Source organism: Echeneis naucrates, chromosome 11 (genome assembly GCF_900963305.1).
Source record: "Echeneis naucrates chromosome 11, fEcheNa1.1, whole genome shotgun sequence".
Lineage (NCBI taxonomy): Eukaryota > Metazoa > Chordata > Actinopteri > Carangiformes > Echeneidae > Echeneis > Echeneis naucrates.
The window spans coordinates 5095629-5119362 of record NC_042521.1 but is presented as its reverse complement, the minus strand read 5'-3'; the positions used below and the strand labels follow the sequence as shown (position 1 = coordinate 5119362).

Sequence of the window (23734 nt, the reverse complement as noted above, 5' to 3'; positions counted from 1 at the left end):
GCCGAGTTTGCATGCTCTCTCTGTGCCTTTGAGGGTTTCTTCCCACCGGCCAAAGACATCATGTTTGGGTAAACTGGTCACTCTTAATTGTCTGTAGCTCTGAGTGCGAGTGTGCGAGTGGTTGTTGGCCTCTGTGTGTGTCCTCGTCCAATGGGAGCTGGGATCGGCTCCAGCACCCCCTGGAAACTGATAAGCGATAAAAGATGAATGAATGAAAAAAAGGGCACATTGGCGCACACACAGTGGTCTATAAATAAACATCTTGAGTGAAGCGGAGCTTGCTGAAGTGCATGCTTTAGCAGGCAGTGACTCATGTAAATGTGTATGCTAAATAAATGTTGGACTGTACCTGATCTCAGTCTATTTGGTGGTGGAGCAATAAGTCCAGGAAAACATCCAATTAGAGGCTCATTTCAGCAGCCATTAAGCAATTACAAGGCTGACACAGCTCAACACAATGTGAAACAAGACAAATAACAAGAGGCACAGCACCTGGGCTGCCTTTCCATTTAAAAAGGAGCAGGACTGTGAAAACTACGAGGTGGTCCTGTCCTCCTCTCCCGGCACGCTGTAGATCTGAGAGCGACAGCTCAATATGATTCAGCAAACAAATGCAAAGAAATCCTCCCCCTCGACCTTAAATCACACCATCTTCTCATCGTCTCCTCAGAAATGCACTGCAAAGGATTCAGGCACACTCTTCACAAGACTATGTCAAAACCGATTATATGGCTGCACCACATCAGAAGCTATTTGCATTCTGCTTACTGTCAGCAGGTTCGAGCCTTTTATCCTTCTGTCGGGGCTCACCTATACAGTACTTTAACACAGCTGATTCATAAAGCTGCTCTGCGTTATAGAAAATAGTGACTATAGATGTTACTTGCAGTCCCCTTAATGGTGCTTCCAAGCTGATGCCCTAAACTGCTAAAAATCCTGATTCAAAAATTATGATGCTGTCCGACAAATCGACCAAGCATAAATTTAAGACATCAGCTGTCCTGAGATTTCAGAAAAAAACAAAACAAAACTACAAGCCAAAAACTGTTCAGCCTCGCTTTCATTGATAATTCTGGAGACACAGGGTCATTTGATATATACTTTCAAACTGGAGACGTAGCACGTTACGCTCACTGTCAGACATCCTGCTCATTAGTACCATTTAGAGGTACTTGTACTTTACTTGAGTATTTCTTGTTTGTGTTAAATCCCAGTTTGACTCCAGCACATTTAAATTCCATCCGAGTTGTTGTCCGAGCCCAATGAAAGAAAGATTCCTCCTCTGATCTCCCTCTGATGGTTTCAATTTAATCCTGTTTGCAGATCAGACAGGTGAAATCCTTTAAAAATAACCCAAATCAAATAAAACATAAGTCTTGGTTGGGATTGACTGTGGAAAGTAGCTCCAACTCGATCAGCTACAGCAGCACAATGCTTAACAATCCCATAATGTAAATGAATGAACACCATTACATTAGTGCTCGTACTGCATTTTGCTGACGATGTTTCTGGACTTCTGCGTGCGCTTTTGAAAACAGGATTGCTTGAGTACACGAAAACAAAAGTTTTCCCTCTCGAGCACTTTTCTTTGAGAGGTGAAGAAGAATAATGTGCAGAACTGATGAAACCTTCCAAAGCATTTAGCTGAATAACACTGATTAATAAGGTTTACTTGCAGACAGATGGACCACAGTTTGGGGCCAAAACCACGGCACAGCTGCAGGCCTGCTCCGGTTTGATCCCTGATAAACAGGGCCCCTGGTATGCCCCATTTAAAGCACAGGGAGAATATACATGAGTGGTCCCTGTTTTAAACAAAGCCAACTTGAGATGCGTAGCACGAAGCATTGCTCCCTCTCACTGCCTCTTTATTCCCCCCCCACCCTCCTTTCCTCCTCGCCCTGACTCAATTCATGACTGGTGTGCAACCACTCTGGAGCAGAAATGAATTATACATCCTCCGCTAAGAGCATTTCAACAATGGTACAAACAGACTAAAGGGGCAGAGAGATAGATAGATGGATGACAAGATGATGATGAGAGGAGTTAGGGAACGTGGTAGAGAGGAAGGACAGCCTCACTGCTCTCCAACCTTTAAAAAGGGAGGAACGGCAGGTCGACGGGGGGGCTCGGAGATGGGGATTCTTTTTTTATTTCTTTTTTTTTTTTTTTTTAAACAGCAACGGTTACTAAAAATAGCACCGTTACATTCATCCCTCCTTTCTGACATGCGCTGTGCATGCATCGACAGGGGAGAGAGATAGATGAGGGAGGATGTCTACTTCATTTCACTACCCCCCCCCCTCTCCATGAGAACGGGGAGGGGGAAATGAGGGGAGAAAATGAATGGAGCACACCCACAGATGTTAAAGAATAAGCGCCATTCCTGCACAGTCAACTGCACTTCTATTACTGAGATGAAGATTTATAAAGAACTGGATTAGTCTTACATAACTCTGTCTCTCTTAATTATCGTACAAGGTTTCAAACAAGAAGCCATTACAGACCAGTTGAATTTGAAAAATACCGGCCGAGAGGAACACTATGCATCTCTGCATGTGGAAGAGCAGATAATCAGGACACGACGCTTAACCATTTTTGTCTTTTATCATTACCACTGAAGTGAGGACCAGATAGGAGCTGCTTAAAGAAATAAAGAAATAAAGCCATATAGACAGACAGAATTGGAAAGTCTGCATGAGGTCTCACAGACACAATAAAGAAATGGTACTCTTTTGGGATTCTTGCTCAAGGGCACATGAGTGGAAGGAGAAAGCTGGCCTCTTTAAATTCACCGTCCAGATTTATCCAGATGGTTTTGAGGGTCATATTTTGCTTCTTCTGAGCAGTGCTACGCCTTTGGGGCAGATCAGGGGCTATTGTGAGTTACTGCTGGGAAGTGACAAGATGGGCCAGGGCCACAGTTAGTTTGTGAGCTGATGAAAAGATGGGAGTCAACATTGGTGATGCCTTCCATCAACTGAGACAGCTCTTGACAAGTAAAGGAATGATGCTGAACTGGAAACGTTAGACTGAGAAAAACTCCACTGAATCGGATGAATAACTGCAGTTGCGGATTGACATATTGCTCCGCTGGAAACAAACTGAAGTTTCAAGTAAATCGGAAAACCAAACGGCCACATTATTCATTTAACTGAACACTCAATAAAGTTAATAGACAAGTCAAAGTTATTTCTTTGCATGTATTGCGGCTGACACGTCTCCCTGTTGCCCCATAAAATTAGATCCATGACAGAAGCCCAAAAGAAAGAAAGGAGACGTTTTTAAACTGGGGCAAAGGGGGGAAGCTGTTTCTCTTTGCTAACTCCAGAGTCTGTGTTTCACAGCACACGCTGGTTCAAAGTGAGACCAGCAGCGAGTCCATAATCAAAAGTGAAGTTTGTACTGTGTGGGCGCTCAGGCTTGTAGAGATCTTCTTCTCTTGGGCTGACTCCCAAAGTGGAGCAGAATGAACTGTTTGTGAATAAAATCTACTGTATGATCCAGAAACAAAGCCCGGAGAGAGAAGGAAGGTTAAGCCGGGCCTTTGGTCTTTTTTACCTGATTCTGGGATATTCAGCAAAAAGGATGACGCTGACTCCCATTCACCAGCAGCCATGTACACAGGACAGGAAGGATGTGGGCACATTCATTCCCAGCAGAAGCTCTTAGGAATTTGAAGAGGTGGCCTGGCACCAAAACTGGCAGGATCTTAGCATAATGACATTTCAGTTAACCACGCAGCTGTTACTCTTCTTATATGTTAACAGTAGCTTGGAGCTGAATCAGAAATCGGTCACATGGCCGAGAAAAAAAAAAAAAAAAAAAAAAAGAGACCAAGATGAGGAATGAATGTGTGGATGGGGACATAGTTCTCACCATCTGTCATGCATGCACAGTCGTTGATATGTGCGCACATCCGTATGCATCCACAATGATGAACACAGGATTCTGCACAACCCAATAACAATGTGCGCGCACACTGCAAAAAAAAGAAAAAAGGCCTTCCTAACACTGCACACATTGCTGATTCTCACCTCGTCTGCTCTGAGAAAGCAACAAATCTTCAAAATGGACTGTCAACCGAGTCCATCCACTGCACGTCGAATTAGAACAAATGTGAGAAGAGCGTGTGAATATGTGAGGAGACTGTACCCGCTCAGCTGTCTACCCCGAGGACCCTGGAAGGAGTATCTCCATCAGTGGGGGACAGAAGACACAGTCAGATCCTTGTTACACGCTGACTAAAGTACTAATTAGAATATCTTTGAAGGGTAGAATGAGACAGCGAGAGAAGCACATTGCCTGGAGTATTGGGATGTTTTGGACAGGAGCCTGTAGGAAGAGCTTGCTGCTCAGTGAGATTAAATTCACCAGACAGAAGAGACGTGCATGTATGAATGATCTCCTCTTTTTCAAAGCCCTTCAAAACAAAAGTTACTCATGGTGTCTTGGATGGAAACAACAACATGGATTTGCCAGTTGAAATGTATATTAACTAACTTTTCTGCACTAAAACACGCACGGACTAATAGACCTATGTTATGTTTTGTTGTGTACTTGCATACTATACAACCACAGCATCCAACAGTCTTCGAAAACCAAATAAGATACCAAGTCCAAATCTAAGTGCAAAATTCAAAATGGCCGACAGAAGTTGTGTGAATCTGTCTCATCCCAAAGCTGTTGAAAATGACATATTCCATGATGAAAAACACAAATCTCAGATTATTAAGAGGATCGAATCTAAATGCTAAAAGATGTGCACACATTAGCGTTGAACTGTCTAACTGCAAAAGATGGAAGTGAATGTGTGTTAATCTCGTTTGCTTGTTCTTTAATCAGACGATTCCCAAAAAAAAAAAATAATAATTTTAATTCAGTGCTCCCTCAAGGCTGAGCGAGATCACATCAGAATAGAGTGGCTTCTTCTATTTCTACAAAAGTAGTTTTGTAGTTTTTCATCTGTCAAAGTAGCTGTTAAAAACCGTTGCTCTCATAGGTCTGCCAAAACTCTGCTATTGTGTCAGCATCAGCAGTGGGGAAAAAAAAAAAAACAATCCAAAGCCCCGGCTGTCATTAATAACTGCTCATTTCACCAATCCCCCGTCGCAGAAGATGGATTTGCTGAGCAGATGCATGATGCATTTCAAAGTCTAATTCAGTTTTGTTTTGCTGCCGAGCAGTCCTAGAATCAGCTGACGAGTGGCTCCGTTGAGGCAACAAAGAGTTAACCGTGTTGCTTGAGGGCGCCTCAGCAAAAGGCTGTGAGCCAGAAAGACCCTTGAGTTTAAGTGGAGCTCCGAAAAACAAAGGGCAGAATTGTGTTATGTTCCGCTCAGCAGGAAAGGCTGTACGTGATGTAACTGTCACTGTTTTAACAAGTTATAAGGAAGCTTACTTCGACTTTTTTTTTTTTTTTTTTTTTTTTTTTATTTACAGTAGGTGTCAGACAGAATGGATGTTGCTGCTTTCAGACGAATGAGAGCACACGATTATGTAAGCGAACCAGGTATTCCTCCGCCTGCCGCAGATGGTTTAGGTGTTTCTGCTTCAAACACTGAAATAAGTAGGGCACCACTCCGCTCCCCCGACTGATCCGTGAGTCATTAATAGGTTTGCTGCTTATGTCTCCTGCAACCATTAAAATTCACAAGCCACCTCTGAAATCTGACTGAAGCGGCTCAGGTGATCTCAGGTAATACTCACTGAACACAACATTTAGTGGGTCAAATGTGGTGCTGCTACTGTATTTAAGGAAGTGTAAATCTGAATGAATTAGTTGTCTCTGTGTGCTTTATTAGCAGAATAGGTCCAATGAGATTATTAGAGCTTAAGCTCACTTTATGTCGCTGTAATTTGCTTCTCTTTAACCGTTAACTTACTCCACTTTGTGCCGGCTGAAACAAGGGTTAAATTCCAGCTTGTTGCGTAAGCTTAGCCTGAAAATGACCCATTACTAACAATATACGTAATCTGGAGGAATTCTTGTCAAGGTCCTCTTAGGCTTAGTGCCCTTAGTACATTCATTAATGCGTACGCTGCCAACACGAGAATCTCGTGTGAACTGACTGGGAGAAGAAATTCAGGGATACAAGTGCTATTAATGGCCGAGTGCAGTCCATGGAAAGACTGGCATATAATCAAAATGAAACACGCAAGCCAGTGTTCCCTTAAAAGCCGTCTTTATTTTCCTTAATTGCATATTTTATTTTGCCCCTCATTTCCTATCCTATCAAAAGTGAACTGTGCTCAAACTTCACAGACTGCCCTCTGCATGCCTGGGGCTCAATCAGCTATGATTGGTTGGTTCTGTGTCAAGCAGTCGCAGATGTGCTCATCTCAGAGCATTTCTTAGCGGCAAAGAGTACGAGGGCGCCTTTTTATTAAAGGCGAAGAGGGGCCGAGTGAGGGGGGATGAGAGAGAGAGAAAAAAAAAAATAGATGTAGAAAGAGAAAGAAAGTGAGAATAAGAAAGACAGACAAAATGAGTCAGTGAGACAGAGCTGGAGAGAAAAAGACGGAGCAAAATGACCCACTTTTACAGCCCAAACCCCGTACGAGCTAAATATAACTGCTGCTCACTTTGGCTCGCCACGAAGCACATATCCCTGGAACAAAGTGGTTAACATGCGCCGCTTCAAAGGCGCACGGTAAAAGAACGACAAATATAGACGGTCTAAATTAGGGCCAATATCTTTTAATAATTGATGAGAGACACAAGCTTCCTCTATTTTTGCCACCACAACAGGAGCTATTGCGGAGATAGAGGGAAAGTTTCTGGTTTCACTGGGTATTACCGGAAAGGCAGCAGGCAGTGTGTTTTTAACCTTTTTGCTGCTGCGAAGTTTGAAATAGCGACCGTGGCAGCTACAGACCTGAAGCATTTCCACACCAACAACTGGAATAAAGAAATAGTTTTCATGGTCTATTTTTAACTTTGATGTCTTCCCGAGTGCAAAGTCATGACTGGACCAAAGAATCTCAATGTCAGGCCTAATCAAAGACACCTATAGTGCCAGCATAAAAGCACAACGCAAATACTACTGCCAAAAAAAAAAAAAAAAAAAGAGAGAGAGAGAGAAGATGACGCAGTGCGGCTGATGGTATCTCACAAAGCTGCCATGATGTGACCAATCCAAATCAAAAGGAGCTATTTTTAGGCTTTTTTTTTTACATTATTTCCCACTCAGGCATGTGAGATATCTACCTATTTAGCTGAAGCATTACAATGTTGTCAGTATCACAGACATTATACTCCATACAATATGCGCCCCCGCCACCTGAGAGCATTATCCTGATATTAAAGCTCCGATGCTCACACAAACATCCCCTGATGTTTGCTGCACGGGCAGCTCATTTGAGCCCCTCAGAGCTTCTTGTGCGTTTTTCCCTTCATGTTCCTGATGAAATTAGCTGTGTTGTTGTCCCCACCCCTAAAAACGCCAGCACCATAAGATCTATATCAGTTTGGTTGCTGTTGACATTTCAGTCAGTTTGCATGCGATTTACCAGATTATTATTGCAGCCTGACTAAATCTGATAAGTACCAGAAATGCTCCCACTCGTATGGCCTTGCTTCATAACTTTTAAGAAGTATTTAAATGACGTTTTCCATCAGTACCCATCTCCAGCGGCACCTTTGAAGATGTCATACAATCACCTCTGCAGCAGCCCTGCTACACCATAATGACAGACTTCACCTGACATTGACTCCCTCCATCTGTGGCCACTGTAACGCAAACGGTCTCGGCTCTGCAGCTTCAATCAGTCGGCAGAATGGAGCCCAGAGAACTCCGTGGTCATCAGGGACCGGGGCTGACACACTGCCAAGTTTCTGCACTCAACACAACAGGGTGCCAAATGCTGCAGAGTCTTCACAAAAAAAAAAAAAAAAAAATCACAAAAGGTTGACATTTGAGAGTGAAATATACACACAAACACACTCACAAAAAAAAAAATGAGCGGAAGTGCTTTGTTGGGGAAAGAGCAACAAAATGACTAGAACATCCTGCAATATACATCTTTTCCCTTCGGTTTAATTTGGCTGACGTTCATACCTCATGTCAGTGGAGCTACTGTGTACAGTAGGTTTTGTTCTGACACAGACAATGACCAACAATGTCAGCCAGGTTAATGGTGCAGTGCACTTAAAAAAAAACAAAACAAAAAGCAAGACAACACAAGCCTGCACTTTTCGATCCATTATGCCTCCCCTCATCTGATCACATTCAAAACACCCATTCCCTTTCAAATCTGCTTGCACGTGCAAAAAGTGTCTCGAGTGTAGAAACGACGCACAGTGTGTCTTTGTCAGGTGGATGGAATAACAGCATCTGGAGGCTACAGGTGACAGCGAGGCAGACGGCTTCCTGCAGGTGTAGACACGAATTGAGAAATAGCTAAAAGTTCACAGGTTATTATAACGTAATTTAATTTTTAAATTTCAACTGCATGCTGTTTCAGTAAATCACCAGGATATAGTTCTGAATTCAATTATGGGAGGTTTATTTTTATTAGCGTTATTCTCTGTCGGAGAAGCAGGTAACATTTTAGAGATTTGATATTTCCACTAGCGCACACGACAAAGAGCATCAATAGGCATTCAAATTTGAACTTGTGTACAAGTTGACTCCGCCAGGTTCTGGTGAAACCAAGAGGGGGCAATGTTTCGTGAAACCCAACTCAGCGGTGTCCACCAGGCCCAGAGAGGTTACCTTCCCTTGGATGCTTTTCTCTCAAGCTGACAGTCAGACAGATTGATGCAAGCTGCGCGTGCTGCAAGCACCAGAGACTGTCCAGAGACAGATCCAATAGAATGGCAGCAGTCTGTAAACCTCTGGCATTATTAGACAGTATTCATCTTCTCGTTTGCAGTGTACTGTAGATCAATCATGCAAGAGAGTCTCTGGAAGTGTTGAGAAGAGGGGACTCATAGGTTAGTGTTGACGTGGCCACTACTTCTGTTTTTATTTTCTATTTTTATTTTCCGCTTAGCTCTCGCTCTAAATTCCAGGCAGCAGCACTTTACTGTGGTGCATCAAATATGGCTGTCGGTCCACCCGAGGGATGATTACACAACGCTGCTCTCTTTTGACATTTGCAACGTCTTCTGTCAGCTTCATCACATTCCCGCAGAGTAAAGTTGGTGAGATGCCCCTTCACGGAGGTATCTCCTGATTAACTTGACAAAGATGTAATCTTATTCCACTGATTGAAATAAACAGGTTTAGTCTACTGAGCCTACTTCTGGTCTAGATTCGGAGGCGGGGGGTGGATGTGAAATGAGTTTTTCTGAATGGGTGCACAGTCAGGCAGAGCAGGGCAGGGCATATCAAGGAGGCTTAATGCACAGAGGCAAGGAAGAGGAGAAGGGAGTTAATAACTTCAGCCGCTGGGGTAAACACTGCTATGGCCGGGGAGGAGGTCCAGTTGTCGGAGTGTAGATATCCACCATCATCATCCACATGCTTCTGTCACATGTGTGTCTGTGCCGTTATGAAACAATAGCTGTTCAGGTCAAACGGGCGTCTGCAGGGTCGTACCTGTCAGCTGGTGCCGGCGTGGTGGTCACACTGAAATCAGTGAGTGAGGCTGCATTTTGGACACAAAGCTGTTGTCGGTCTCCATCAGAACGGGTGTCCGACAGAGAAGCCTCTACCAAAATAAGTCCCTGGACACATTCCTGACGCTGGATTAGAAATCTGTGTCCGACCATTTCTCTAACTTTGCAGACTGCCAATCTGACATGCACATCCCCTTCACACAGTGATGGGCCAGCTGTGTGGAGGCGATAAAGGATTTGAACTTCCTCCTCTGGCTCTTCCCCCCCCCCCCCCCCCCCCATGTCTGACACCACTTTTCAACCACATGCAACAGTATGAATATAATATTATAAACCCAAACCAGTTCTTCACCAGCGTAAAACAGACGCTGCTAATGCAGTGACAGCATCACAGTCACAGTACTTCTGACCACCACGCCCCATCCATGCTGATCTAAATCTTTGTCATCAGCAAACCTTAAAAAAGTAAGTGTGATTGCAGAGCCTGACTGGTGCAATCAAGAGCGATATGAGTCTATATTTGTATCTGAGACCAGCTGTGTTTTTGTAGCTGCACGTGAACAGCTGCTGTTTTTGCACAGGAACGTGTAAGGACCTCTACCTAAGCCATCCAACTTCTCCAACACGGATGATGGGAAGCTCTCAGAGTCCTCAGTGTCCAACATGCTCAAAATGTAACTATCCCACTCAGATCTCCAACAGTAATAGCAACACAGTCTGCATCTAATTTGAACAAAACTGCTTTTCTAAAATTTCACACTGTTACAGGCACTGGTGAAAACTCACTCCAGAGGCTTTGCCAACTTTAAGTATGAAGTCCAGACTCCTGCAAAAATCTGTGAATTTTTTTTTTTAATGCTGTCTTGCACAGAAACTGAATTCCCCAAACACATAAAATCCAGTAAAAATATCCTCCAAAATAAAGATAATGTCTGCAAAATAGCACTTGAAAAAGAGCTTATTGTCTTCTCATGTGTTATACATTATTAAACAGCTGACCTATATTCTATTTTATTCGGGTTGGCGGAGCACTGGAACAGAAAACAGTGACAGTGCAGAGTTGTGATCTCTCCTCAACGTCACTTCTTTCTGAAATGAGAAGAGATGGCAGTGCCGTTTGGCCATCCACGGGGACAGCTTTACTTCTCCCCCGGAGAAATAAACAAAAACAGCTCTAATTGGAACACCGGACTTTACAGCTATCTGGCAAATTTAGAAACGGAGATGAGTTATCCACCGCCCGGCTGCAGCTCTGTCTCCAGTATGGAAGTATCTCCTTTAAAGGAAGCCGATAGGAACACCACAAAAACTGGATGATTTGTGACAGACTTTGTCACACTTTTCTGGACAGAAAGGGTTCTTTGACCGTCAAAGATAGTAGTCGCTGATTAAGATCCTTTAGTTTAGCGAAAATGTCAATACAATAAAATAAATATGGTGCTGGCCAGCGGTACCTTCCCTCTGGGTCTGCCCCCCCATCGCACCGCAAAAGGTCACAACATAAATCTGGGATGTTGTGAGATCATGCATGGACACAAAAGGATACATCACCTTATCTATTTGAAATTTGACAGGCGGCCTCAAATGTACAGTCCACTCTTGTAAGGTGCCAGTACGGCGAACCATAAAAGCTCATTGAGTATTTTTCATGTTGAGTTTAAATCTGACAAGATATTATAGCTGTCACAGAAAAAGGGGAATGCACGAGAGATTTTTGTGGTATTTCTCTCTGAAGTGCAACGAAGAAGCACAAGGCAAATGGAAATATTCAAGTAAAGTGGCTCGAGCATCAAGATTTCAAATCGTTTAAGCCACACTTTAATTTTGTTTAAAGTCTTTTCCCACATTCTAGCTAATGTATTAGTTATTGCAGCTTCAGTGAATAGTGACGTGACTCACAATTCATTAGTCTCTTTGTGGCACAAGTCAGTGAATCACAACTGAAAACCCGGAGTTGCCGTATTGACAGCTGAACTGCTCAAGTCGCAGATCGGATTGACACTGTATTTCACACTTTGCATTTTCACAGCAATGACACAAAAGAAAGATTTTTCAGACATTGGGCTACTCTTCCTAAATGCCATCAGTACATTACAGTATCTCTGGCATCTTACAGTATTAGTTGTGAGAGACGAGGTGACAGTGGTGGAATAACTTGGGAATTTCATGGTTACAGGGAGCAGAAATTATTCTTCTCCCTGACAATTTTATTCATAAGAAAAAAAGTGATACCGTTAAACTTCCTCCATGTTGGTCTTATTCAAGGATAGCCAGATTAAAATAGATGAGAAAAGGGTGGAAGAGAGGGATCAAACTGGATAACAGATAAACTATTCAGCACTGGAGCAAAAGTGTGCATCTGCAGGCAGCTTTCAGCTTCCAGAAATGAATCTCGAGAGCTGCATGAATGAAACTGTACGGGGGGGGGGGGGGGTTGCTGGAGGGTTGGCTGTGTAGCTGCTGTTCCCTATAAATCATTGGATACATATTTCATGCTTTGAAACGAGGGGCTTTTTTTTTTTTTTAAAAACACCTGTAGGTCAGCTGTCAGCACCATGAAGAAGTTACAACATCAGAGCCAGAAAGGTGCAACTTGGAAGAGATGCCTTAAAGATACAAGGAGAGCAGATGTTTCAAAATAAAGTACAGCAGGAAGGGGCGGAAGCTGGAGGGGAGCTTGAGGGGCTTTTCGTACCCCCCCCAAGTAACCAAGTTACTCCCTGAGTAAGCCTGAGGGGACAAAAACTGTAAAAAGATGTTAAAGCTCAGCTCATCAATAGCCCACTATGATCTAAAATGTTTGTCTTTGCATGCCAACATGTGTCTATTTTGGGTTGTCAGCATGAGAAGAACAAGCAGAAGCGTTCTGCAGAACAACAATAATCCTCTGCATGCAGATTCACCTCGCTGCCGTGAATGTGGGTGCAAGAAAAGATGTGACTGTCAAAACGCAGCATCCACGCAGAATACACACACAAACACAAACAAACCCACACGGGGGAAACAGGAGAGACAGGTCCAGGTCAAGTATGTGTGCATGTGTGGACACTCTGGTGTCGGCTGGAATGGCTGTCAGAGATGAATAACCTGATCTGGGGCAGGAATGTAGGAGTGCCACAGACATACCACTCACACCTGCATCAGGAACAACACACAAGAACAGGGAGATGGCACAGAAAAACCCTCAAATAGTCCCACTGCATGCATGTGGACCCCCCCCCCCCCCCCTTCCAGCATACCTCTCATTGGATTCTGGATCCACAAGATGCCTCCGATAAGGTGAGGAGACTGGCCGAGCATCCCGCCTCACCGACTTGTCACTTTTCCCCCTCAGCTCTTACTGTAATGTCCGGAGCGCCTCCACTAACTACTCAACACCAATCACATGGGGGGGGGGGGGGGGGGGGAGAGAGAAAGAGAGAGAGAGAGAGAGAGAGAGAGAGAGACTTCTTCCCCCCTCCCCGGTCCACATGTCACTACACCTGCTGCCAGATGAGCAGTCTCAACCGGACTGGTTTTGTGCTTCAGGTCGTGCGCACATATCGGCGCTCCGGGAGACAATGATCCAAGAAACAGCGGTGGTTGTCTCACAGCAGGACCACCACTTCGCCCCCCCAGTCCCTCCCTCAAAAGGATCCTCCAGACCGGGACAGGGTTACGCCAACAGCCCCCCCTCCCTCCCCGGTCTCAGACCTGTTACCCGGCGGTGTATCCGGACCGCGTACAGACGCGGACGGAAAGCGGCTGCGCGTCAAACACGCGTGTTTATGGCCGGTGACCGTGAAGCGGTTTGTCGTTTTTAATTTGTCACACAGCGGAAGAAAAGAGCAGAGCAGGAACCAGGACAGGCTGTGTGTGATGCACAGAGAGCTGAGGCTGTGAGATCAGCTCAGACTAGGAGCCCGTCTCTGTCTTGTTTTTAAATCTTTGCACGAAAGCGACACAAAGAAATCGGACGTGCCACCGTGGGCAGGTCAGGGTGAAGCGTCTTACCTTCAACAGCCATTGTGCCTCTCCACAGATTTGGGCATCACTCGCAAAAAATAGAGGGGGGGGGGGGGAGGAGAGCTGACGAAATGGAAAAGTCAACGCTCCCTCATTGTACCTTGTTTGGCGTGTTATCATCACTTTGCTGCGGGCGAGCAGGAGCGCACAGCTGCTGCCGCGCCGCTAAGGATCATGGGAAGTGGAGGCTTCCTGTGGCTGGGGGGGGGGGGGAGAGAGAGAGAGAGAGAGAGGGAGGGGAAAAAAAGAAGTTTCTAAGTTTTTTCTTTTGTTTTGTTTTTGTTTTTTTTTTTTGTCTTGGAAAATCGCTGTAATAAAAGGAGCACAATCCATCAAAGTGCATTTGATTCAATTCATGATCTGCAGGAATAAAGTTTGAGGAAAAAGAAATGTGAACATATGATGAAAATACTCAAAGTATCCCACAATCCATAGTGCACAACTGCTGGTCACTAACTAAGCTACATTTCCCATCATGCACTGGGCTCACATTGAAAGGCAGAATAATGGAGAAAATGACCTAAGAGGTGTCCGGCATAAATCATCATCTATATAGATGTCCCTGAATAGACAGTAATGAGGACTCGGTGATTACAGACACAAGCCAGCAGTCTCTATTGGTTGCCTGGCAACATCATGGCGATGAAAATACAGGAAGTCTTCGCACCTCACCAGCACATAGCCCGTCTGAAATTATATCGATTAAACAAACGAGATTTTAAGATGAACTTGGGGGAGCTTCATGTGGCATACACAGAGATGTCATGACAGTGACACCCCAACAGCTAATGCCTGGCTGTCAAGTATTTCCCAAAAATATAGAAAACACAGAGCACCAATCTTACATCGCAATGAGGCAGTGAAAGGGAAATATCAACGGCAAAAGTTTGAACTGAAAGAAGAATCTGGCTTTTTATCCACAATCTGATTCAGAAACAAATGCCTCCAGCTCAGTTTGTTTATGTGACCCCCGGAGTCACACAAGTGAAGACAGAGGTCAAAGGTTAACTAAGGTGAAGGTACTGTTTATTCTTCCATTCTGCTTTGCAAGAACAATACGTCTGCCACACTGTAACATTAATCATTTCTTTGTGCATTTAGATAATCCTGATTATTATCCTGATGATCTATTATATTTCTTAGGAATGAATCATTTCTGCATTAAACTGCTGGAAGCAAGATGACGGTACTTAGAGGTGAGCGGTAACTGTGCAGTATGTTGTAACTCATTCTGTCATCAAATGGAGCGCTCAAAAAGACTGAACATAGTGACAGCGTGAGCCAAAAATCCAGCTGAGTGAAAGCAAAAGGACAGAGTCTAGACGGGTGTTACAGGTCTTGCAAGTCCACATCAGATCAGCAGGTTCATGTATTATTCTGAACCTGTTGTTGTTCCATCTTTTATGTGCTTTTGATTCTCGTAACGCGTATTCTCTGTCACAGTATGGGGAAGCATGCCAGCTCACACACAAGCTCAGATGTCCGTGTATTGGAATGTTTTTCTGACTTCTTCCTGATTTCTTCTTTTGTTTTAAGGTATGACCGATATACCTGAACAGTTTTTCTGAAGTATCCACTCAGACACTTACAGTGTGCGTGTCATGAAGAACGAAGAGGGGAAACTGTGTGATTCATGAGTCTCTGAAAACTAAACATAGACTGCCACAAAAAAAAAAAAATTCAAAACTTAGTACGTCACTTTACAGTTTAAATCCAAATAAAGAAGACATTAAAACTTCGACATCTCTATAATGCTTTTCTTTCTCCATCTTAAAGCCGTATTCTTCAAATTGGCCACCACAACGTTGAACTCGTGAATCCAAAGCCTCATTTCTGCTGATCTAAAAACCTGCTCACTCACTAAAAGTCAGGTTCTTGTCAGCGGTAGGAACAAATATAATGATGTTCACACTGTATTCATCAGCTTTGGGTGATACGATATAATCTCTCAGAGTGAACAAGAACCTGCAGACTAACTGGTCACATCGTTGGTGTGGTGCTGTCGAACCAGAAACATCTAAGCTGCACTGAACTCGGCCCTACAAAAGGGAAGCACCAGCATACGTTTTCAATGGCCACCATCACATACCCAATCGTGCAGACCCTGATGCAAGCCTCATCCCGGGATCACTCTTCGCCTCTTATCTTGATGAAAGTGACGGAAACTGCCAGGCTGGATCTGTAAAAATAATAAATAAACAAATAAAATGAGGAAATAATTTAGCCTACAAGCAGCTTTGCAGCAATTAACACTCAAAACCATTAAAACACTGCCAAAAAAAAAACAGATTAAAAAAAAAAAAAAAAAAAAAAAAAACTCCGCATGGCATCACAACTTGTTGACAGTTTATCCCTTTAACTGGTGCAGACAGGGTCAGTGAGACAGGGCAGCAGTAATGTGAAGTTTGTAAAGAACAACCCACTGACGTGATGAGCGCACTTGTGAAGGTATTTTCCTGTGTGTTTTAGTGGAAGCGCCCATTCAAGCAGATAGCTGCTGGATTAGTAATCTGTGTATCTGAATAATATTTACAAGAAGTGAGATATAGAAGGACAGGAGAAGTAAGAAACTCCGGAAAAACCCAGAGGGGTGTTGCCAAATGAATATGCAAATAAGACTATTTTGAGTTCAGACAAATATTCAGAATTCCACATCGACTAATGCAAATAACATGAAACCTTTTCATCCAAATGTGGCTGTTTATGCATTATTCCTCCAGACATTCCTCATTTTACCGACACATAATGAACCAATAAGTGACAACAAACTTTAATTTTGCTGTTTATGTACTTCTTTATTATTACAGCAATGTGAATTACAGTTCATTTGAACTTACAGGCCTGATCAGGACTCCGACAGCGTGTTACATGATTACAATGCACCAAAAGAAGCACCAAGAAAGAGGAAACAGCAGTGTCACATGATTACAGATGAGTGTGATGGTACCATAACAGTTAGTTCTTATTAATGTCCAAATGTTGGCTACAGCTCAGATTTCCTCTCCTCCTCAGTGCTCAGCAGTGCTGTTTGCAGCCGGATACACGACGCCCCAGTGCGTCGCGATGGAGGTGAGGCCTCCGTGGACTCGGCCGCTGATGAGGCGCAGCTCAGCTTTGCTGTGGTTGGCGTACATGTTGAAGGAGTGGCCTGAGGGCTGGCCTGCGCGCAGCGTGCGGCCCCTGTTAGTGGTGAAGACCACCGACTGCAGGTAGTGAGCGTACTTCCCAGAAACCTGCACGATGGCCTCGTCATCAAACAGCTGTATCTCCTGGGCATTGTTGATCTTGCGGCCAACCAAAGGGGACCAGATGAAGCCGTAGCGGAACTGGATGCTGATTAAGGAAAAAACAGACAAATATATCACGTTGGTGAAGTAATCTATTCCCAAGACTTTATTTCATATGCCCCACCTTTTAGCACAGACTTCCTTTGAGTAGAAACCATTATTAGCATTCCTGTAACACCATCTCTAAAATAAACCTGAATCGTTGAAATATCTTTCATTACAAACAACATGGCCATTGACATTTTCAAATGCTTGCCATCTAGATCTACTGTTAATGTTTCAGTAACAATTACGGAGAGGACGGGGAAGTCTTGAGATGCACACACAGATTTGAACCTTTTACTAGGCCTGTATCATTTGAATAACAACAACAGCAACAACAAGAACAAAACAATACAAATTGAAGTCATTGCTTTATTTATGATCATCATCTATATCCAGCCAGTGTGAGAACTTAAAAGGTACACGACTGAAATGAATGTGATATTCACCCGTAGATGTAGCCGTTGTTGTTATCCCACACTCTGATGGCCGTGATACGGCCCTCTCCGCTCAGACTGTAGGACACGCCACTTCCTGAGCCCACAGCCGGGGAGTAAGAGTAGTACTGAGGCTGGCCTGCGAAGGCAAAGGCATTCAAGCATGAGCTCGTTCTTCATTCAGAATGAATTATTACATATTATTTTTGTTTTGCGACTCAAACTGAGCAAATAAATTGATGTAGCACATTTTGTGGGCGCGGCGCAGGTCAGCATACTGTCAAACTTAACACGCATGCACAATGGTGATTAATCAAACTTACCATCAGCCAGAACAGAAGCTAGAAGCAAAGCCAAGACGGCAATGTACTGCATTCTGTGAAATAAATACATAAATAAATAAATAAATGCATAATGGGGCAGAATTATTGAATGAGAAATTGAATTTTTCCCAGCAGGTATTGAGGTAAAACTGAACACAGAAAAATAATCAGAATATTTACTTGTACTTTCTGTTTTCCAAAACGATCACCTGTGGACAGAGAACCAAAGAGCGTCAGTGTATGTTTTCCCAAATCTCCTTCACTGAGAGGTGACTGTTCAAAATGGAAGTAATAGCAATTAAAAGGAGATCAAAGCAAACGCTTACAGATGAAGAATCCCAGCGTGCTGTATGTTAGTCACGGCTTTGGTGTGTGAAGCTTCAGCTCCTGTCAGTGTTCTGCTTTTATCGTGTCAGTGTTTCAGTTTTCATTACATTTTGGTAACATTCTTTATTAATGAGCCCATCCGTGACAACCAACTCCTCCCTTGATGATCTAAATTGAAAGGAATCAATTTATGACCTTGCTATTTCCAGTTTGTCTGTCAGCAAAGCTCACAGCCTGTTGGCTTGATGCGAAAATATGTTTCATGGGTCAGTTGTTTAAGACGAGGTGACGAGCAAAGGAATGCAATCCTAACCCTTCGCCAAATCAAACAAGAGCGTGTGTTGTAAAGAAATAGAGAATAAAAACTTTTACGGCAATGACTGATGGTAAAGTTTTCATTGTTGGCAAACATGGCTCTCAACTCGATTTTAATTTCAAATAATTGCCATTTAAGTTTATTTATTTAATTGCAAAAAATGATCAGCCTACAGACACATTGGCAGCTATTAACACTGGAAGCAATGCAACCTTGCAGGAAGTACTTAGAATAATTATTCAATTACTGTAAATGACTTCTTGTTTCCCCATGCCTCCAGTCTTCATGCTAAGCTAAGATAATCTTCTGATGTCTCATTAGACAAGATTGAGGACGGTATCAATAAAAAAAAAGAGAGAGAGAGAGAAAATGTGAGCACATTTTAAAATTTGTCACATTATTTCTTTAATCGGCGCAGTTCCTTTATGAGAAATAGCAGCAGCCATTTAAAGTATTGTGTAAAGATAAGAATAAACTAAAGTTTTTAAAATGGGAATGTCAGACTGATAGATTTTTATAAATCGAGATTAATCACAATATTTCAGTAGTTATTTGTGACAAATTGTATGTTTTACCGAATGCTGGAAATGTTATCATTTTGAATTTCACAGCAGTCCATATTAACAAGGGAACCAATGGATCTCGATTGGGAATCAAATGAATTCAAAGAATGTGAACTGGAATTACATTTAATATTTATTTCAGCTCCATTAGGTTTGAGTAAAGCTGAAAATGTAAAAAACTGCCACACTGAGAAAGTGTTTTGGAGTTTTTTAAATTCAAAGAGCCATTCAGCAGTGAATTGTTAGGATGAATACAGCAAGATGACAAATTAGGTGTGCGTTGAAGGGACAAAATAGCATTTACTGCCAACAATGAATGCATAAAGCTGACTGAGCTAATTTAGATCAAATTACGGAAGAGATCACTGACATGAGGAATACATTTGTGAAGGTATTTTCCTTGTTGTCTGGGAGGAAATGCTCGATTTATTTCCTCCTGAGTGTCAATAAGAGCAGAAACATTCTGGATTAGTAATCTACGTCTCTAAGAGTACTTTGATAAAGAAAGGCAGGGAAATAAACGAAAATAAAAACTCTCCTGGAAAACTACAACGTAAAAAGCTCTTTAAGATGGAGGTTTCATTTTCATTGACTGTGTGACGCAGTTGTTCTCATTAAATAAACAGAGATGTCGTCAAATTAATGTGGAAGTAAAAAAATTGTTCAGACAGAGGAAAACCTAACCCTAACCCGAATAATGTGAAACCCTCTGATCCAAATCCTCATTAATGTTATTTGTATTTCTTCATTCAAGAAGAAAAGGGAGGTAAAAGCATCACAAACTAAAAATATGTTACACACAGGGCGTCTGTAGTTGTCTGTAGGTCTGAGTGTGAGTGTGAGTGGTTGTTGGTCTCTGTCTGTCTCTGTGTGTTGGCCCTGTGATGGACTGGCGACCTGTCCAGCGTGACCCCGCCCCTCACCCAGAGCGAGCTGGGATTGGCTCCAGCTGTATGACGTAAACATGACGTTAATGTCTCAGCTGGCTGAAGGAAAATACACATAATGCCCTGCACATTATTCCTCATTTTACCGACACATAATGAACCAACAAGTGACAACAAACTTTAATTTTGCTGTTTATGTTCTTTATTATTACAGGAATGTGAATTACAGTTCATTTGAACTTACAGGCCTGATCAGGACTCCGACAGCGTGTTACATGATTACAATGCACCAAAAGAAGCACCAAGAAAGAGGAAACAGCAGTGTCACAGATGATTACAGATGAGTGTGATGGTACCATAACAGTTAGTTCTTATTAATGTCCAAATGTTGGCTACAGCTCAGATTTCCTCTCCTCCTCAGTGCTCAGCAGTGCTGTTTGCAGCCGGATACACGACGCCCCAGTGCGCCGCGATGGAGGTGAGGCCTCCGTGGACTCGGCCGCTGATGAGGCGCAGCTCAGCTTTGCTGTGGTTGGCGTACATGTTGAAGGAGTGGCCTGAGGGCTGGCCTGCGCGCAGCGTGCGGCCCCTGTTAGTGGTGAAGACCACCGACTGCAGGTAGTGAGCGTACTTCCCAGAAACCTGCACGATGGCCTCGTCATCAAACAGCTGTATCTCCTGGGGCTGATTGTATTTGAAGCCGACAACAGGAGACCAAGAGAAGCCGTAACGGAACTGGATGCTGATTAAAAAAAAAAAAAAAAAAAACATGATAGAAGGAAAAGACACTTGCACTAGTCGACGTTTTCCCCTTCTGCCTCAAATGCTGAGTCGCTCACATTGATCCAAAGCTAAAAATAGTCCAATTTAAATCCAGCATTTAATCTTGTTTCAGTAATCATATCTAATTTTACAGAGGACAGTGACAAAGTTCAGGATTTATTTGTTCAGTGGAAAGAAAACTTCTTCTCTGTTAAGATAATAGAATAAAACCGGTTTTCGCTTTTTTTGGGCCAATATTATTTGGACAATATAAAAAAAAAATCATCCAGCTTCGAGTCACTGCTACACTGATCATCACTATAAAATCCTGTTTGATAATATATTTCATACTCACCCGTAGATGTAGTTGCCGTTGACCTCCCACACTCGGACAGCTGTTATGCGTCCCTCTCCACTCAGACTTTAGGCGGTTCCACTTCCCGAGCCCACGGCGGGAGAATACGAGTAGTACTGACCTTGGCCTGCAAAGACAAAGAGATGCAAACATGAGCTGACAGGAAACAGTTTTTTAATTAAACAATAAAAAGCGATTATGTGCAGCATTCATTGGACATTAAAATATTTATCCCTGAACTGATTAATGAAACTTACCGGCAGCCGTCACAACAGCTGTGAGCAAAGAGAACAGGACGTACTGCATTCTGTGAAACAGATTGATAAAGAGGCAAATTCATTTCACCAGAAATCAGTATTTTACCCAGCAGTTAGTGAGTTAGAGGTGAAAAGAGTGAATTTTAAAGGAGTCAGAACCTGTTAAATTTTATCCTCGCTACACGACAGAGAGACACCTGATAAAAATGAAAGAAAACACGTGTCACATTCAGCATTTGTACAATCAGATCCTTTTTTTTTTGGGCTGTATTTTTTAATTAACAATCTGCAAATGATCTAATAAATCATAACAATTAGCAGGAGAGGTTGTAAATAAGCAGATACTTACAGATCTGAGTGTGCCTTCAACATGTATTTTTACAGCTTCACCTTCTTTGGCTCCCTGTTGACCTGTGGAGAAGCTGCCACCTTATATCTCTCTGCAGGATTCCTGAACACACGTGATGCTTTTTTTTTTTTTTTTAAATGACATAAGATTACACTTCTAACTTCCTGATTGACAGTGGAGTCATGGAAACGTTCCTTAATGGTAAACATCACAGCATATTTGAGTGATAACAGTATGGTATGAGAGCGAGACCAGGAATGTGATCGGAAATACTTTATTAATCCGAGAGGGCAGTAAGCTGTAAGATCTTTACTGCTCCAGGATGTATGATGTAAGTTTGTGATCAGAAATGCAAAACTCTAATCCAGGAAACACAACACGTCCTAAAAATGGCAGGAATTAAAAATAGGTGGACAAAAAGTGAAGTTAAATTCAATCCTTTTCATTGGATCTTGACTGTAAACAAACTTTTTTTATTTAATTTATTTTACATTTACATTCTTCGCATGAATAAACTGTGTAATTGCCTGAAAAGCTTAATAGTGTTTTTGGAAATGTTGTAGATTTCTCATACATTTTCTTCTGTTGCATTATTAAATTCATCATGGCCGTTTATAACATGACTGGAATGTCTGCCATATGCCAGCATTACACCTCCCTTTCTATATAATAGACATGTATAATAGACAAAAAAAATCAAAATATATATGAAATATATGAACAAAAATATGAAGTCATTCTGACAGTTGTGGCAACTGTGTTGCTGTTACTGCACAGAAAATGGAGCTTTTTAAAAGCAGGGTTAATGTTTTTATATGTCATAGAAATCAGATCAAAACAGCTGGGCGTGGTTTTTTTGTTGTCAATCGACAACATGTCAAGAATGCTTCTGATAGTCAACATGGCATCAGAACGGCAATCTCTGCATTGGTGAAAACCAGCAGTGTGTTTTTCTCATGCTACTTCCCTGTTTATCTTGTACATCAAACTTTGGGGCTGTACATAAAATAAACCTGTTTGATGAACAGGGTCAATGTTTCGCTTTAGTTCAAGCTGCATTGACTTTGATGGGAAAGCAGCAGCGTTTATTTGCGTTAGGTTCCTTTTAAAGGAGAAATGTTAATACTCAGATTCGTTTTGGATCCTCAGTCAGCGGGACGTCAGTCTGATGTGTCCCATTGTTCAGATTCCACTTCTTCATAACAGATAAGATCTGTAGCAAAAGCAGCATGGCTTCTCGTACCGGGCGGTCTCCCAGGAAGTGACAGCCATTTTGCTTTTATTCTTATCGGCCTTGCCTGTCATAACATTGGATTTAGCAGGCTCTTCCTTTGCCCGAGAAGTTCAGTCTGCACATACCACATCTCCATTTAGCTGAAACGTTAAACGTTTCTGCAAGGACTCTTCCTGGAAACCAATTCTTCAAGGGGGAATTAAAGAAAAAAACAAACTCTAATTTAACCATCACGATGGTCAAATCAAAACACAATTGTGTATATCACGTTACACGACTCTCATGTAAAAAAATGGGTTACTTAACTGCTGCCAAATGGAGCCACTTCATGTGCAACAAAAGTCAGCGTACGCACTGACATTCAAAACTTAATTAAGGTCAGATTCCTCCATCAATCACACACACACACACACACACAAATGAATCACACAGCGATCTGCAGGCAGATAATCAAATCAATCACAAATCCTCGCGTAGGAAAGGATTGATTCTTCAATGTTTATTTTTTTTATGGAAAAACGTTTCCCACTCATAATTTTCCAATAACGGTCTGCTGAATGTTTCATGCTTGCTCTTTATTTTTTTAATCTGCTCTGCGGGATTAGAAAAGAGGAACAGCCGGGCTGCTGCTCGCATGAATACTGACGGAGCGTCACGAATTTATAGAGCGAAAAATAATGAACATCCCTGTGTGATTCTTCCTTTCTGTGTGCCAAGCATGAGCCTGTAAAACGGCACATTACCGTGGAATAAATGAGAAACTGTCTGGGAGCACTTCCCCCAGATCAACCCAGCCGTTGCTATTATGCAGTTGTGTTCACATTTTGTTTTGTTGTCCCAAAGTGGCCAGAAGAAGGAAAACACTCTGTATACTGTTATTTACAATATATTTATCCTCAACCAAATACTGGAATAAAGTTTGATAAAGGACAGAACATACAAGACTTCACTTCTGACTTCAGTTTGACTCAATATTCATTCTTTGTTAGTTTTTACGATAAAACTAATTCATTGAATGCAAATGT

General features: G+C 42.5%; 2 protein-coding genes and 1 pseudogene across 2 annotated transcripts in view; all 3 read right to left on the bottom strand.

Moving 5' to 3' along the window:
• Positions 1–12919, bottom strand: part of samd12 (sterile alpha motif domain containing 12) — an 83553-nt gene extending 70634 nt beyond the window's left edge. The window contains exon 1 of the mRNA XM_029514852.1: positions 12805–12919. Within this exon, the coding sequence (XP_029370712.1) occupies positions 12805–12865 (61 nt within the window). The 5' untranslated portion in view covers positions 12866–12919. The remainder of the gene's footprint in view (positions 1–12804) is intronic.
• Positions 12920–16350: 3431 nt separating this feature from the next.
• Positions 16351–18091, bottom strand: LOC115050954 (zymogen granule membrane protein 16-like). The gene is made up of 5 exons (XM_029514136.1): positions 17986–18091; positions 17840–17868; positions 17660–17712; positions 17349–17475; positions 16351–16903 (listed from the first exon to the last, which is right to left on the bottom strand). Exons 3-5 carry the CDS (start codon positions 17709–17711, stop codon positions 16579–16581), a joined length of 504 nt encoding a protein of 167 aa, XP_029369996.1. The 5' UTR covers position 17712; positions 17840–17868; positions 17986–18091; the 3' UTR covers positions 16351–16578.
• Positions 18092–19908: 1817 nt separating this feature from the next.
• On the bottom strand, positions 19909–21583 carry LOC115050955 (zymogen granule membrane protein 16-like; annotated as a pseudogene).
• Positions 21584–23734: the final 2151 nt, after the last annotated feature.